This window comes from Thunnus albacares, chromosome 17 (genome assembly GCF_914725855.1).
Source record: "Thunnus albacares chromosome 17, fThuAlb1.1, whole genome shotgun sequence".
Taxonomy (NCBI): Eukaryota; Metazoa; Chordata; class Actinopteri; order Scombriformes; family Scombridae; genus Thunnus; species Thunnus albacares.
In genome coordinates this window covers 6,803,338-6,818,579 of record NC_058122.1, presented here as the reverse complement: position 1 = coordinate 6,818,579, position 15,242 = coordinate 6,803,338, and the positions used below count along the sequence as shown (strand labels likewise).

At 41.4% G+C, this 15,242-nt stretch overlaps 1 protein-coding gene across 2 annotated transcripts; it reads left to right on the top strand.

Moving 5' to 3' along the window:
* The first annotated feature begins 237 nt into the window (after window positions 1-237).
* hook2 (hook microtubule-tethering protein 2) lies at window positions 238-13,977 on the top strand. 2 transcript variants are annotated; one of them, XM_044331607.1, is made up of 23 exons: window positions 239-551; window positions 1,501-1,583; window positions 2,190-2,262; window positions 2,402-2,452; window positions 2,552-2,684; window positions 3,039-3,106; window positions 3,433-3,498; window positions 3,674-3,754; window positions 5,093-5,259; window positions 5,528-5,668; window positions 6,366-6,567; window positions 6,741-6,851; window positions 8,286-8,373; window positions 8,680-8,746; window positions 9,175-9,312; window positions 10,116-10,203; window positions 10,796-10,801; window positions 10,977-11,011; window positions 11,108-11,190; window positions 11,304-11,407; window positions 11,522-11,629; window positions 11,718-11,789; window positions 11,953-13,977. In XM_044331607.1, exons 1-23 carry the CDS (start codon window positions 507-509, stop codon window positions 12,079-12,081), a joined length of 2,139 nt encoding a protein of 712 aa, XP_044187542.1. In that variant the 5' UTR covers window positions 239-506; the 3' UTR covers window positions 12,082-13,977. The 2 variants fall into 2 exon arrangements, with proteins under 2 accessions (XP_044187543.1, XP_044187542.1); XM_044331608.1 differs by lacking the exon at window positions 10,796-10,801 and having other exon boundaries at window positions 238-551.
* The last annotated feature ends 1,265 nt before the right edge of the window (window positions 13,978-15,242 follow it).

Genomic DNA, 15,242 nt, shown 5'->3' with positions numbered 1-15,242 from the left:
TGGGGAAATTTTCATGTGAGTCTCGTTAAGTTATTGTTTTGTTTTCCTAATTTAGGATTTTTTCAATAGCTGATAAGAAGAAGAAGAAGAAGAAGAAGAAGAAGAAGAAGAAGAAGAAGAAGAAGAAGAAGAAGAAGAAGAAGAAGAAGAAGAAGAGTAATTATAATTTAATGAGATTAAATGCATAAAACCATTCTTATGTCTAGACCCAGGCTAGACCTGGCCCGTGTCAAGACAAGACAGCAGGTTATTGTTATTATTATAATTATCAACATTATTTGTTACTTTCACCATGACCAGACAACATAATCCGTTTCCATGGGAACGCTCTAAATACGGAAGCTCGCTTGGATAACAGGAGAGCTGAAACGCGAAGGGGGAGGTTAGGAGCAGCAGGAGGCCATGGCTGAGCTGTAAATGACGTGGAAAGTGTCAGGAGATAGTAGCAAACTTCAAGTCTTGAAAGCAAAATCCTTCGCTTTTCTGTCAGCCGCCGGGACCACAGAATGAGTCTGGATAAAGCAGAGCTGTGTGATTCTCTGTTAACCTGGGTGAGTTTGATATTAGCCACGTTTCCTAGCGAGGGCTAGCCGCTAACAGGTGACAGCTCGTATTGGCAAAGTATTAAAGAAATAACATTACTTTGGGACATTATAGCCTCACATAATCGATGAGTAGCAACATTATTGACAAAGTAAGTGAACGTATTAGCCACTGGGAGATGTAAAAGTTGTGTGTTTGTGAGCTAACACCGTTAGCCAGCCAAGCTAACTAGCTAGGTAAACACATTGGAAGTTTGTTTTACTTTGTTATCAAACTGTCTGCAGTGTCAGCAAACTAGCCTGCCAGAGGAGAAAAAACCCCAAATAGCTTAGTGTAAGCTGAGAGACTTATGCAGTCATGTTAGGCTGTCCAACATTGAAACTTGTCAAGCTCAGGGGAAATCCACCTGTTTGGCAAGTGTAGGACTAAACCAAGACACCAGCTATTATTAATAGCTTGCTAAGCAGGGTTATAATCCCCTATCACTGCTTAGTATCTGTGTTTAGAGACTCAGTGGGTTTAGATAAAAATCCTTGTTATTTACCTGCATTATTTAACAGTAGTTTTGTAATGTTCAGGCCTCTGTAATCTTGTTTTATGACAAGGACTAAATCACTTTTAGTAACATTCAAGCTTTTCTAAAGTGTGTGCACATATTAACAGTGGTGATGAATGGACATTTCAGTCATTGTATGGATTGATGTGCATATGTGTACTCTTTCTATGAGCTGGCAGTTTTAGATTTTTTACTTTGTTGTGTAAAATACTATGGTTAGGAGTATATTTGTGTGGAGGGCTTTTACACACATCAGCAGATAGACAGTCATATGCTACACAGTAATCATTGTTTATCTGTTTGGTTCAGTTTTGAGTTCAGCCAAATACTGTGCATCAAATGTGTAACCTTTGTCAAAGGTTACCTCTTTAATGACTCATTCTTAATGTTTTCAACTTTAGTTACAGACATTTCAGGTGCCATCATGCAACAGCAAGCACGACCTAACAAGCGGAGTGGCCATCGCACATGTGCTGCACAGAATGTAAGGGCACACTCATGTACAAGTAATTCAAGTATTTTATAGTTATTGTGGTTGTTTTGATGATCTAAGCTCACAACATGAGCTCAGAGGAAACGACTAGGAGAAATTCATTCAGAACCTGCTCACAGAGATTTGCTTATCTGTGTGATTTGCACTAAATGGCCTTTTGAAGTGCACATTCCCATTATCTATGCAAAATTTAAATCCTTTAAAGAGTAGAGCCTGGATTTGTGAGGTCAGCTTTATTTTCCTCTGAATGAATGTTCCCAGCTGTGGCCTTGAATGCCGCAAGCATAAGTGTGATTTTTAATTAAACCAGTCCATCCAGACCTGATGACCTTTGTAACTTGAGGTGGAGTATTTGTACCCATACTCCCACAGACAAAAAACAACACTACTATGTTTGAATCAAACAAAATGTACTTTTATTTCAAGGGCGCAACAAGAGCATTATTCCCATGTGTGACTTTAATGAACTGCTCAACTCAAAATGTCATTGTGCTAAGCAGAACAGAAGCACGGGGCCTCGTTGCCCTGTGGCCTCTTGTGAATCTTGATGTCCAGTGATGTGTCGTCACGAATGTTCTCTTGTGTTCTCATTAACAGAGACCCCTCTTGGTTTAATGAGACATGGCTTGGCAGGATCAAGGAGGAGAGCGGGGCCAACTGGCGCCTCAAGGTAATTTGTGAAGCAGCAGGATATGACAGAATACCCTACGGCAACCTAGAATGATCAACATGTCTCGTACCTGTTTTTTGTACTTCCTTTTCCGGATAATAATGAGCATCAAGATTGTCACTCGGATTTATCTTTTCAGGTCAGCAACTTGAAAAAGATTCTTAAGAGCATGCTGGAGTATTACCACGATGTAAGACGTTTTTTTTCTTACTTTGCCATTTCTAGTAAACATTTCATTTATTATATGAATCCTTCAATCCTAACGTCTCACCTTACTCCCCATGAACAGGTGCTGGGTCACCAGGTATCAGATGATCATTTGCCAGACGTGAACCTTATAGGAGAGATGGGAGACGTCACTGAACTGGGCAAGCTGGTGCAGCTCGTATTGGGCTGTGCTGTCAGCTGTGAGAAGAAACAAGGTAAGCTGTCTGCTGTAAGGATAAAAAAAAAAAAAAAACTCATTAGTGAGTCTTTAAACAAAGCAGAGGCAGCCATCTGTGAAAATAACACACAGGATTAACTCAAAGTCAAATCACATGATTCTTGTTTTATATGAGTCTTGTTCATCACACCTCCATAAAACTGACTACATGCTTTCTTCCCCTCACTCTAAAGACCATTTTATGATCAGGTCCTTGTTTTTTAAACATTAGCTTGATGAGCACTGGCTCAAATAGATGCAGTGCCAGGTTGGTTTTAAGGAGAGTATTTGTGTTAATCTGTATTTGGCAACACCTTCACTGGTCTCTGTTGTCCTCGCCTCCTAAACACAGAGCAAATCCAGCAGATAATGACACTTGAGGAATCTGTCCAGCATGTTGTCATGACAGCCATTCAGGAGGTGAGTGAGCCTCTTGTTTATCCTCTTGGTTCCCTCTACTTCACATTAATCCCGCTCTTAGTCATGGTTAATTCACAATCAAAGAAATCCGGATAAGCATAAGACTGAACACAGTCCCAGAAACCTTACAGTGATATTTCAAGAATATGGTTAGTCATGAATAGGCCTGTAAAAACATGGAACATGGTTTAAAAAAAAAAAAAAAAAAAGCAACACCACTTAGACATAGTCATCCAGAAAACACAATAAAGTTGCTTTTGGGAACAGGCTGCTGTATTTTTCCTGTAATTTCCTGTAAAAACTTTCTCATGGCTGTTTTGTTTTAGCTCTTATCAAAAGAGCCGTCATCTGAACCAGGAAGCCCAGAGACCTACGGGGATTTTGACTACCAGGTAAAACCTGGCACACTTTTCAATCCCACCCTGTAGACTTGTTGTTCACACAGCAGATCTGTTACATTCTTCTTTTGTGCACTTGCTCATCCTTTCACCAAAATTTCCTCCCTCCTCCTGTGACTAGTATGACATCTCCTCTGTCTCCATGTTCTACCGGTTTTGTGTTTTACAGTCCAGGAAGTATTATTTTCTAAGCGAGGAGGCAGACGAGAAGGAGGACCTGAGCCAGCGCTGTCGAGACCTGGAACATCAGGTTGGTTCTACCAAATGGGGTTCATGTTTTGTTTGGCAAGCATTTCCTGAGACCTTAAGAGGGCACACTGGGGCTTGGGTTTTGTTTATCTTCCATTTTTCTAACAGAGCATTGGGCATTATCACAAACTATTCTGTGGTTTTAGAGTCATATTAAACCATTTCATTTCTACTCTCAGATACTTTGAGGCCTAGTTTTGCTGTACTGTGGTTGCAGCATGTTGTGGAATGTGTGTGCCTGCAGCTTCTGTGCTCTGGCCCTTATTGATTAGCCCGCCTGAGGCTTGTTTGTTTTCCTATGATTGTGTGTTGTGTACCCATGGCTTGTTTTTGCACCACTGACTGAGAAAGGACTAATTTAGTTTTTTTAAAGATACATTCTAGTCAATAGTTGCATAACATCAAGATAAAACTGACACATTGCCTTGGGATGGAGCAGTAGCCAACAATAATTTGCGCTGCTCTCAACCCACCTGTTTGTTTACTTACGTAGCCCACGCGTTAGGGATTAGTCATTTGTGTTGTTTTGAAAGCTATTTGCTGTTACTGGACCTGTGCTAAAGCATGCAATCTGTCCTTAAAGTTCAGTGTAGGGTTTTGCTGTATTCAAACTGGAAAGATGTCCAACAGGTAAGTACACACTCCCCTTTTTTAAACATTGGAATGCCAGCTTGTCTAACTGTAACCTCACATGTAGCTCCAGTGTGTTCAGCCTGACTCAAAACAAACATTGTGTACGTATATTGTCACAACTCTAAACTTTCTCCCTTTCGCAATCCAACCAACTTTTATCAGCCTGACTTTAGAACATTTCTGCCCTCCCCAACTATGACAGTCTAACCAATATCATTAATGGCTGTCAGTGACGAGCAATGCATATTCATCTATTTATATCATGAAGATGTGGTTGGGACCCTAAGGCTAATGCTAACAACATCACTATTGTAAAAGTTCCATCCGCCTGAGACTGTTGCACACCAGCTGACTAACTAGCTTTTGACGACTGAGCATGTGAAATGAGAAAAAAAGCATGTGTTCAAGGTCCCATATGCACTAAAGGTGGTGAGTTTTACGCTGTGTATCTGTGTTTTTCCTCTGTGAATCTGTCGTGTGCTAGCACTGTGGCTGTGTGTTTTCAGAGAGATGCCAATTTCTTGTGTCTGCATTCTTGATAATGTGTCTTTTAATAAGTGTTGAGAGCGTTTCCTTTTTGTCCTTCTTTCGTACAGTTGTAAATTTGTCTTCATCACTTCTCTCTCAGCAGTCTATTACTGAATCTCCTAGTCTTTACTCCTCTTTTTGCAATGTATGTCTTCAGTTTCTCCCTCTTCTTCCACAGTTGTCATTGGCTCTGGAGGAAAAGTCGTCCCTACAGACGGAGACACGCTCCCTGAAGGAGAAGCTGAGCCGCTGCGACTCTCTGGACACCTCCACCACTGCCATCACTGGCAAGAAGCTGCTGCTGCTGCAGAGTCAGATGGAGCAGCTTCAGGAGGAGAACTACAGGTACAAGCACTACACACACACACAGTTAGATTTCCTCACACTCATCAGGCCTGCACATAATAGACATGTTGATATTTACATAATTTTCTCAACAATAAACAATTTCTAGGTTTTCTATAAATGTACATTATAAGTCATATATGAGTTAACATCATGTAGACATGCAAATCAGATGCTATTGTTGAGTCATCTTGTGTGAGCGTCTCACAGTCTATACAGTTTATTCAATTTATACAAACCACTGCTCCTGTATGATGTATATCTTTAGACTGGAGAACAGCAGAGATGACATGCGCGTGCGAGGAGAGATACTGGAGCGTGAGGTGACCGACCTGCAGCTACGTAACGAGGAGCTGACCAGTCTGGCGCAGGAGGCCCAGGCCCTCAAAGATGAGATGGACATTCTCAGGTGAGACCGGCACATTCTGTGTATTCTCACAAAACACACCCGACAAAGTTGAATTAACTGCGGAAGCCAAAACAGTGATCAAGATTATTATGCAATGTGCAGACTGTCTTACAAGCTAACCGAAGATTGTATTCAGTGAAACTGCAGAAAGTCACATGTTTGAGTCACATGGATGCTGAGGGGTTTGTGTTCTCTGCGTTGTAGCTTTCTATATTAATTGAATAATAATTGATTAGTGCCTTACATGCAAAGATTTTCCTTCATGTGAAAATGTGAAATATAGTAAATATTGGCTGATAATTCTTGTTGAGCTAATAGTTGGTGAACTTCTGATTTTATTGAGGATAAGCTTAATAACTAAATGTCTAAAATATGATTTAAACAACCAGTCCTTCATTGTGGCAGCACATTGAAGACCATTTTTGACTGAAAATATCTCTTTAAGCAGTAGTTCGTCTATTATCATTGTACACTCACAGAAACAACTCCCACACTGCCCACACACAGACGTCCATTCAGCTCCTCTCTCTGACATCTGTGTTGATAATATGAATTTCATGCATTGACACTGGCTTGCGTCAGAGTTTTTGGCTTTTAGTAGTTAAGTATATATCCACCTAGATACACCGTTTATCTAAAAGTCATATTCTTGTGCCGGTACTCCACACCTCCCACACCCTCCTGCCCTCTCCTTCAGGCATTCATCTGACCGGGTGAACCAGCTTGAAGCACTGGTGGAGACGTACAAGAGGAAGCTGGAAGATCTGGGAGACCTGCGCAGACAAGTGCGCCTCCTTGAGGAACGCAACACCGTGTACATGCAGCGCACCTGCGAGCTGGAGGAGGAGCTCCGCAGGGCCAACGCTGTCCGCAATCAGCTGGACACCTACAAGAGACAGGCAAGCTGTGGGCTGACAGGAGGAGGAGGAGGAGGGAGAGTGATATTTGTTCCTGTGTTGACATCCAAGTGATGTTAAACACAGTCTGGCCTGCGCACGTGTTTGGAAAACCTTGCAGTTTTTATTGAGCGCTCTTGCCAATGTAGACTGTTGCTATGCTCTCTGACTCGCAGGCTCATGAGCTTCACACCAAGCACTCTGCAGAGGCCATGAAAGCTGAGAAGTGGCAGTTTGAGTACAAGAACCTTCATGACAAGTATGACGCCCTGCTGAAGGAGAAAGAAGTGAGTTGGTGAACACTGTCAGAAAATAAAAGTTAAATAGTGATGGGAAAAGAGAAGCTACACGCCACTTACAAAGTGCTTTTTTTATCAGTTTGAAGCAACTGTAGTGACTGTCTGACGTCTTGGTCACATGCTAAATCATATTACTACATAAGATGTAATAATGTAATTTTTCATACCAGTATTCAGTGATGGCAGTCCTGTGTGGATCAACATTTGTTATGATTATAGAGCCCCTTTCACACATGCAGTCTATCCCTGAAATGTGCAGGAACATTTGTGTTGTGAATGAAAGCAGTAACATTGCAGGGACAAGCACGTAAAGGGTTACATTCGTCTGATGAAGGACGCTTTCAGGTGGAGGGAGCGAACCAATCACAAAGCTCCACTGAATAGAGGAGACATTGCTATGTTTGGAATGTAAAATATTTCAAATAAAATGTTCACACTTTTTTCTTAACTAACTATGTTGCTTTCATGAAGCCATATCGATTATTCAAAGTCATTTTTATTTAAAATATTTAAAGGCAACACAAAAATAGCAACGTCTCCTCTACTCAAGCAACAGCTCCCTTTTTAAAAGTCTGTATGTCTGTGCGACAATATCGCAGCATCATGTTCCGTTTCATTTTATTATCTTTGATATCACAATCCAAATCATTTCCATAACGTTAACTACCCTCATGCAGCGCAGAGTAAAGTTTTGGTGAGCAGGCATATGGAGAACGGAAAAGAGACGGCAAACTGGTTTGTAATTAAGGATTTAAAATTCACTCGTAACTCCTGCTGATTAACGAGGCTCAGCAGGCGGACATGTCGCTCCACCAGAAACATCTGTAAATGTTGCTACAGTAGGAGCATTTATTCACTGACAAATAGCTGTAGACACACTGCACTGACGTTCACAGCTAACATTATACTGCTAACTTCATACTCCCTGCTCCGGTCTGGCAGCCACCGTCACACCCCCCCCTCTCTCTCTCTCCGTCGACCACACGCACACAACCTAACCTAACTCCCTACCCCCCACCCCATCCTAGTAATTTAACAGGAACTATGTGTGAAAGAGGCTTTGGAGGACACGCATATCTGCAGGGTGAATTGTTGCTAGGCAAATATTGTATTATTCTTCAGTGGACTCCCACGTCCTGTGTCATTTCTAGCACCTTCTGCAATCTGACAGGAGTGATTAATGTCCCCGGTTACTTGTAAGAGTAAAAAAATAATACATGCTGTCCTGACATGAAGTGTACATTTTAAATATCAGATGAGCTCTCTCTTTTTTTTATTTTATATTTTCCCATTCCAGACTCTGCAAGTTCATATTGGATTGAATCTCTAGATGTTTTTGTAGAGTAATAATTCCTTTAACAAACAAAAACAAAAGCAGGCTGAACTGTGGTTGAAGTGTTGTGTTGTGCTTTTGGTTTTCAGCGTCTGATCTCAGAGAGAGACACACTGCGGGAGACAAATGATGAACTCAGGTGTGCACAAGTCCAGCAGAGGTGTCTCAGCGGAGCAGGTGAGTCGTACTTCTGGAAACAAACGAGTAAATTGCAAAATGGTAAAATAATCATAAGCAATATTCCACTTCTGGAATAACTTTTCTTTTTAAGATGCCGTTTCGCAGCAGTAAACCTTCCACCACTCACAATTTTTGAGTGGTATTTGTTATTGATGACTATTAACCAACCTCCAAGAGATGTATGTGTGTAAAAATGTTCTGCAAATGTGAAATATATCTTTCTCAGATTAAAACAACAATAAACAAATGAGGCTTTTTTTTAATAAAATCTGTTTCCATGTGACACAAAATCTCTCTCTGCAGGAGGCTTGTGTGACAGTGATGCCACAGTGGGGAACCTCGCTGCCGAGATCATGCCTACTGAGCTCAAGTATGTATTAGCGTGTGTATGTGTGTGTGTGTATAAGCTGTAGTGTGGGGGTTAATGTTACAATCAAATTTAGGCGTAACAGATGAGATTTTCCTTTTTAAACGTGAAACAAACACGCATTGGTGTCACTATGTGTAGCCCACCCGTGCCCTACATTCATCTATAGTCGGAGATAAACTACACACACTCGTCCACAAAAGTTTATTTTTAGAACTTGAATGCGCAATTGGCCCCTGAAATAGCGACACATGGCAGCACTGCACATTTGGCCTGGGCGTTGTCGCATAGAAGGCTCGGTCAACTCAACAGACCTCTTCGCTCTGACCCATTTCATCTGTCCTCCACTTTGTTTTTCATCGCTGTCTTCCCCCCCCCTTCCCTTCACCTCCTGTTGCCGCTCTCCTCTTATCGTTGTGTTCCTGCCACAGGGAGACGGTGGTGCGTCTACAGAGCGAGAACAAGATGTTGTGTGTCCAGGAGGAGACCTACAGGCAGAAACTAGTGGAGGTGCAGGCTGAGCTGGAAGAGGCTCAGCGCAGCAAGAACGCCCTGGAAACCCAGAACAGGTAGCTGTGTGTGTGTGTGTGTGTGTGTGTGTGTGTGTGTGTGTGTGTGTGTGTGTGTGTGTGTGTGTGTGTGTGTGTGTGTGTGTACTCGATGTGCTCCTGCAACATGTTGGTTTTAGGAGCTGTGTCCAACAGTCCCAACTTCTTGTGCAGCAATGTTGAATAATCAAACCCCTTCCAGGCAACCATATTGTGTGTTCCTGGACATTAAGATGGTTGTTTGGCGGATGGTAGGAGTGATATCTGCCTAAATGTCAACTCACCCTCTGGACTGTGTGCTCAACTGAGCTGTGTGGGCTGGACTGGAGGACAGACAGCAGAAAGCCAGATTGTCCCGTGTGTGTGTGTGTGTGTGTGTGTGTGTGTGTGTGTGTTTACATGCCTGTGGGCATGTGGACATGTGGGTGGACTGTGTGTGCGTGTTTGTGTGTGTGTGTCCATACAACACCAGGCTCAGGGTGTGGGAAGCATCCTTAGTAACAGGAGGAGAGGAGTGGAGTGAGCATGCTCAGTAGAGCTCAGCTGTGAATGGCCAGGCAGCACACAGGAATGGATGAACAGCGCCTGCAGCAGATGTACAAGGATCAACATGATACTTTTCTAACATCCTCCACCCACAGTCTCAACTTAATAACCTTGTGTTTCATCTTCCCTTCTCATACCAGCCGCCTCTCGTTTGTTTGTGATTCTCTCCGCAATGCTCCTTTTTTGATTCTGTATCCGCTTTCTCTCCTTTTTATTTTTGCTCTTTCTATTCTTAACCTTTTCTTTTTGTCCCCTCTTTGTCTTTCTCTGTCTCCAAGGTTGAACCAGCAGCAGATCTCAGAGCTGCGCTCTCAGGTGGAGGAGCTCCAGAGAGCGCTCCAGGAGCAGGACAGCAAGACGGAAGATGTGAGTGGAGAGACCAGCTTCCTTCTCCTCTGGTCACTTTTGTCACTTCAGTAATAACTCCCCAACTCTCATCACCAACTATAGATTTCTACAATCAAACTGACAGAATATTAAGACTTTATTTACAGTGTGCAAGTAGAAGTTTTTATCTTATGAAACTGATCAACATAGTGAAATCAAGAGATTAGGTCTTATTTTCTTAATTCTTCATCAGTTAATATAAAGATTTGTTTATAAGACTTAAGATAATTATTATAAGAGTAATAGTAGTTAGTGTTAAATTCATTGTTTTGTGACATATGAAAACATAGAACTGTTTCATATCATTCCCTAAAGTGAAGTCATTTTTTTTTTGTAATTGAAGCAGTAAATGTTTCAGCTAGCGCTCCTTACGAGCAAAAACGTGTAAAAGCAAAACGTTTGCAAAGCACACTTAGCTGTTGAGGACTGCAGTGTTTGTTCTCCTGCTTTGATACATGTTGTGTGGGAATTTAACCCATGTTTGCTGTGGTGATTCACTGTTAACGCCTGCCCCTCTCTGTCTGTCTGTCTCTCTCTGCCTGCCCCCATCGATCAACTCTGCCAAAATCAGGCCATCGTAAGTACGGCCCACCCTCTGTCCAACTGGCCCATGATTAAACTCTTTGACAGCTTGACTTTCTCAGCTTATACTGTGTGTGGTGTGGTGTGTGTGTGCGCGTGTGTGTGTGTCATTTAGAACACAATGTTTGTGCCAGTTTTAATGTATTTTTCTTTTTTTTTCTACTTTGAAGTCCTCCTTATTGAAGAAAAAGCTTGAGGAACATTTGTAAGTACACTACTGCTGCTTACATATTATTTTTCCATGTACGTTCCAAACAAAAGCAAATTCTCACACACTCTTGATGATATGTGATTATTCCAGGGAGAAGCTCCATGAAGCCCATTCAGATCTCCAAAAGAAAAGAGAGGTTATTGATGACCTTGAGCCCAAAGTGGACAGCAACAGTAAGTAATTTCATACTCTCTAATTCCCCCGCTCTTTAAGTTGAGTCGACTCTTTGGTCTCTGAGTGCCTTTAAAAAAAAAAAAAAAAAAAAACTCCCTCCTGCCCCTCTCAGTGGCAAAGAAGATAGATGAACTCCAGGAGATCCTGCGGAAGAAGGATGAGGACATGAAACAGATGGAAGAGCGATACAAGCGCTATGTGGAGAAAGCGAGAACGGTCAGTCCATCTAAACGGATCACGTTCTCGACATCACGTGGCTCTGAAATAAAAACGTGGTGCTTAATTTGTCACTGGCGCAGCTTGAGTAAGAAAATGTGTGTTTGCGCGCAGGTGATCAAAACCCTGGATCCTAAGCAGCAGCCGGTGACTGTGACTCCTGACGTTCAGGCACTGAGGAACCAGCTGACGGAGAAAGAGAGAAAAATCCAGCACCTGGAGGTATGAGTCTTTTGGCTTAATGAGACAAATTTGATGACTCTAGCTCTTTAATTCCCACTAATGTGTGATGATGTGCTCCTGTGCGCAGCATGACTATGAGAAGAGCAGGGCCAGACATGACCAGGAGGAGAAACTCATCATCACTGCATGGTACAATATGGTGAGTATACACATTAACACACAAAAACAAGCATTTATCTGCGGAAAAACTGACTGTTTTTATGTTAAGAATCTCACTTAAGTGATTCACACGATGCTCTGTGGTTCAAGACAGTTTTGTTACAATCCACACCTGCTTCTTCACTCTTTCATGTTCCTCTCAGGGGATGGCGTTGCATCAGAAAGTGTCCGGCGAGCGGCTCGGCCACTCCAACCAGGCCATGTCCTTCCTCGCCCAGCAGAGGCAGTCAACCAATGCCAGGAGAGGCCTGATACGACACCACCCGAGATAAAACCCCGCACCCCTCCCCGACACCGAGGAGATGGTTGAGGCAGGGGAACATGCTGAAAGAGACGATGAGGTGATCTACAGTAGACTTGTATCACCGCCTTTATGCCTTCACTACTGGAATGCTGTACCTCAAAGAATATGTTTCATGCTGCTGATGCCCCCTGGTGGCTTTTAATGGTATGAGACTTATTATTTTATCTCTGGAGCCCCAGAGGAAAGACACACTACTGTGTTTAGCTCTACTCGGAGTCTTATAGAAGGAGAAATGACTGGAGTAGTAGGAGTTGTAGGGCCTGAGAAGAGGCTGTCTCACCTTTTAAGGTGACTTTTATTTCATCTTTGGTTTTTTTTGGCCTCATTTCTGTTTAAGGTTTCTTTAAGTCTTTTTTTTTTTTTACTTTAAACTTTTATGTTATACAATAGGACATAATGTGAACTAGTTTTGTCAAGGTTACACTTCAAATATGTGAGACAAGGGAGGAGTAAGTAAGAGGACCAGGACCCTCCCCTCCTCCTGGTCCATTACTGCCTGTCAGAAATGAAATCATGTTGGTGATGAGGAGAGATGTGGCCTAGATGATTACAAATGTAAGCTCTAAGGAAGACATAAAGCTACACAGGTTGTCCTAATTCCTCCATATATAAACTGTCGACTGATCAAAGATTATCACACTCATTTGTTGATGCATCGCAACGTTTTTGTCAATTTGTTTAGAATTGTCTTGTAGCTATTATTTTTGTCTTCTTGATCATGTGATTTGAGGTGACTTTTGCTTGTTTGTTTGATTTGAAGGACCTTGAAAAGATGTAAAAACCATGAGGGTGTGTTCTGGCTTTAGTCTCGTTTTCCTTTGTATTCACTTGAATATTAATATTCATATAAGAATTTGTTCAAATTTTCACAAGATATACCAAAGCACTTTCCTCTAACGGTGAGTTTGTTTGTTCAGTGCCTCGCAAAAGACACTAAATACTCCCTCTATGGTGACGTTTGGGATATTTGCAGTGTGTGCTTTAGAACTGATTTTAGTGTCAGCTCTCACGCCCTCTCACATAGATTCTACTTAAAGAACATGTCACATTGCAGGTTTGTTTTCTGCATATGATTTTTCTCCACAATGTTCTTTTATGGGTTGCCTATTAATTTGTTTCTTCATTTTTATTTTTTATTGTTTTTTCAATTCCTTTCCTCATCTTCAAAAGATTGAAACAGGGTGTTGGTTTTCGTTAGGACCTAAATGCACTCACCACTTTAGACTCTAAACTGATGTGAATGTAGGCAACTAAATTAACTGAAAGCCTCCTAATTTGTCACAAATACATAATGTGATTAAGTCCCCAATGATAACACTAAAAATAATGACTCAGCTAATGGCTGTTTACTGCTGCTAGACCTCATTTAATGTTTAACTGAACTGGAAGGTAATGTGTTGATTAATACGCTGGAATTCAGTGTTGGATATAGTGTTACCTGGAATAGATAGCATTTATCAACACTATATCTGCCTTTATTCACTACTGGTTAATTTTCAACAGATGTAGTAACTTTTAGTCTTGTCATCTGTCCCATATCAGAGCTGCTGTTTTCTGACTTGTCCTTCATCCCTGTGAATGTTTGTGCTATAGTCTGTGCAGACCAAAATACTGTTGTCGTGTGTGCACATTTTTATACCTCTGGTTCATTATTTGGTTTGATATTTATGGTGTTATCTTTGCAGCACATTAGCATGGCTTGAAGGGGTTAACTTTTAGGGTTGTCAATATAGTCTGTGTATCATATTATGGTCCAGTAGATTATAGCATACTGTACGTCACACAGGGATCTGAGGCAAGTTAAAGATTTGTAGTCCTGTCTGTTGAACTTTTGCACTACAAATAAATGGGATCTTAGATAAGAGACTGTGACTGGTGTTATCTTTTCCTGCATTGACTGTACAATTTATAAATACTTCTTCAAAAGGAAGGAAAAGAAGAAGGAAAGAAGGCTGACCCTGTTTTTTATCACTTGGTCCATCTTGTGTGTACAATTTAATTCTGTCATGATCTAGAGGCCAAATGGATTAGTCAGACTTCTCACATCCTTTGAGCAAATTCCTGAACATTTGAATGAAATGGTGAAAGCATTATTTATCTAACACACTGTTTTCCACAAGCTTTGTCTCAAGACTTTATAGAGAACAGGCATACCCACATGTTCTTAGCCAACAATAAATCACCTAACAAGTCACAAAGTAATGTAGCATGCAACAAAATAAAGCACCAGGAAACAAAGAAAAACCATGACAGACACATTGGCGTGTTGGAGACAAACACTGGTATGTAATGGATTTCCTGTTTGTTTAATTTTAAAAGTTGTGGTACAGTTACCAATTACTTATGCAGATGTATCCTGGAGTTAGATGAGACTAAAGAATGAAGCTGAAAACAATTCAGCTTGACTTTGTTACCTGAAATCCACTGTGACGAATATTACACACCCCTAACAACAAGCCTTGATTGATAATAATGACAGAACAACAGGATAAAATAATGTAAGATTCCATTAATCCCCAAGGGGACCGTTCAAAAGGGTAGAGAACAGCTATAAATGGACACTGACACAGGAACCTACTTATCAAATCATAGTAAAGTACAAATGATAAGTATATGTGCACCTATACACGTGGTATACAAGAGGTAGCGCATGTATAATATAATTTGTACCGCACTTTTCATTCATAGTGAAACTGCTACAGTACATAGAACAACATAGAACACACATTACAACACAACATTATAATGATAATAATAATGATAATAATCATAATGATAATATATAATGCAAGTTCAACATATCTGAATGTTTCAACCTACGCAAAGCAAGTGCAGCAAGTTTTCAGTTAAAAATTGCTAAGGCGAAAATCTATAATTTTTCAAATGTCAGCTTCACTTCCGACACAGCAGGGGGCGCCACACCCGCCGGCGTTATTTTTTCCACCCGCATTCTGCGAAGACCCGCCCAGCTCCGCCTCTGATTGGCTCTAATCTTGATATTCTTACGCTAACCCAACCGTCTCACTCTTCGTATCTAAACCTAACCAATCTAAACAATGAAGGTAAGGAGTACTAGCCAATCAGAGGCAGAGAAGGGCGGGACTTCGCGGAATGCGGATGGGGAAAAAA

Coding starts and splice junctions, on each gene's coding strand:
- hook2 (XM_044331607.1), top strand. CDS start 507: ATGAGTCTGGATAAAGCAGAGCTGTGTGATTCTCTGTTAACCTGG. Junction 3,499..3,673: donor ACGGGGATTTTGACTACCAG/GTAAAACCTGGC, acceptor TGTGTTTTACAG/TCCAGGAAGTATTATTTTCT. Junction 11,012..11,107: donor AAAAAGCTTGAGGAACATTT/GTAAGTACACTA, acceptor TGATTATTCCAG/GGAGAAGCTCCATGAAGCCC.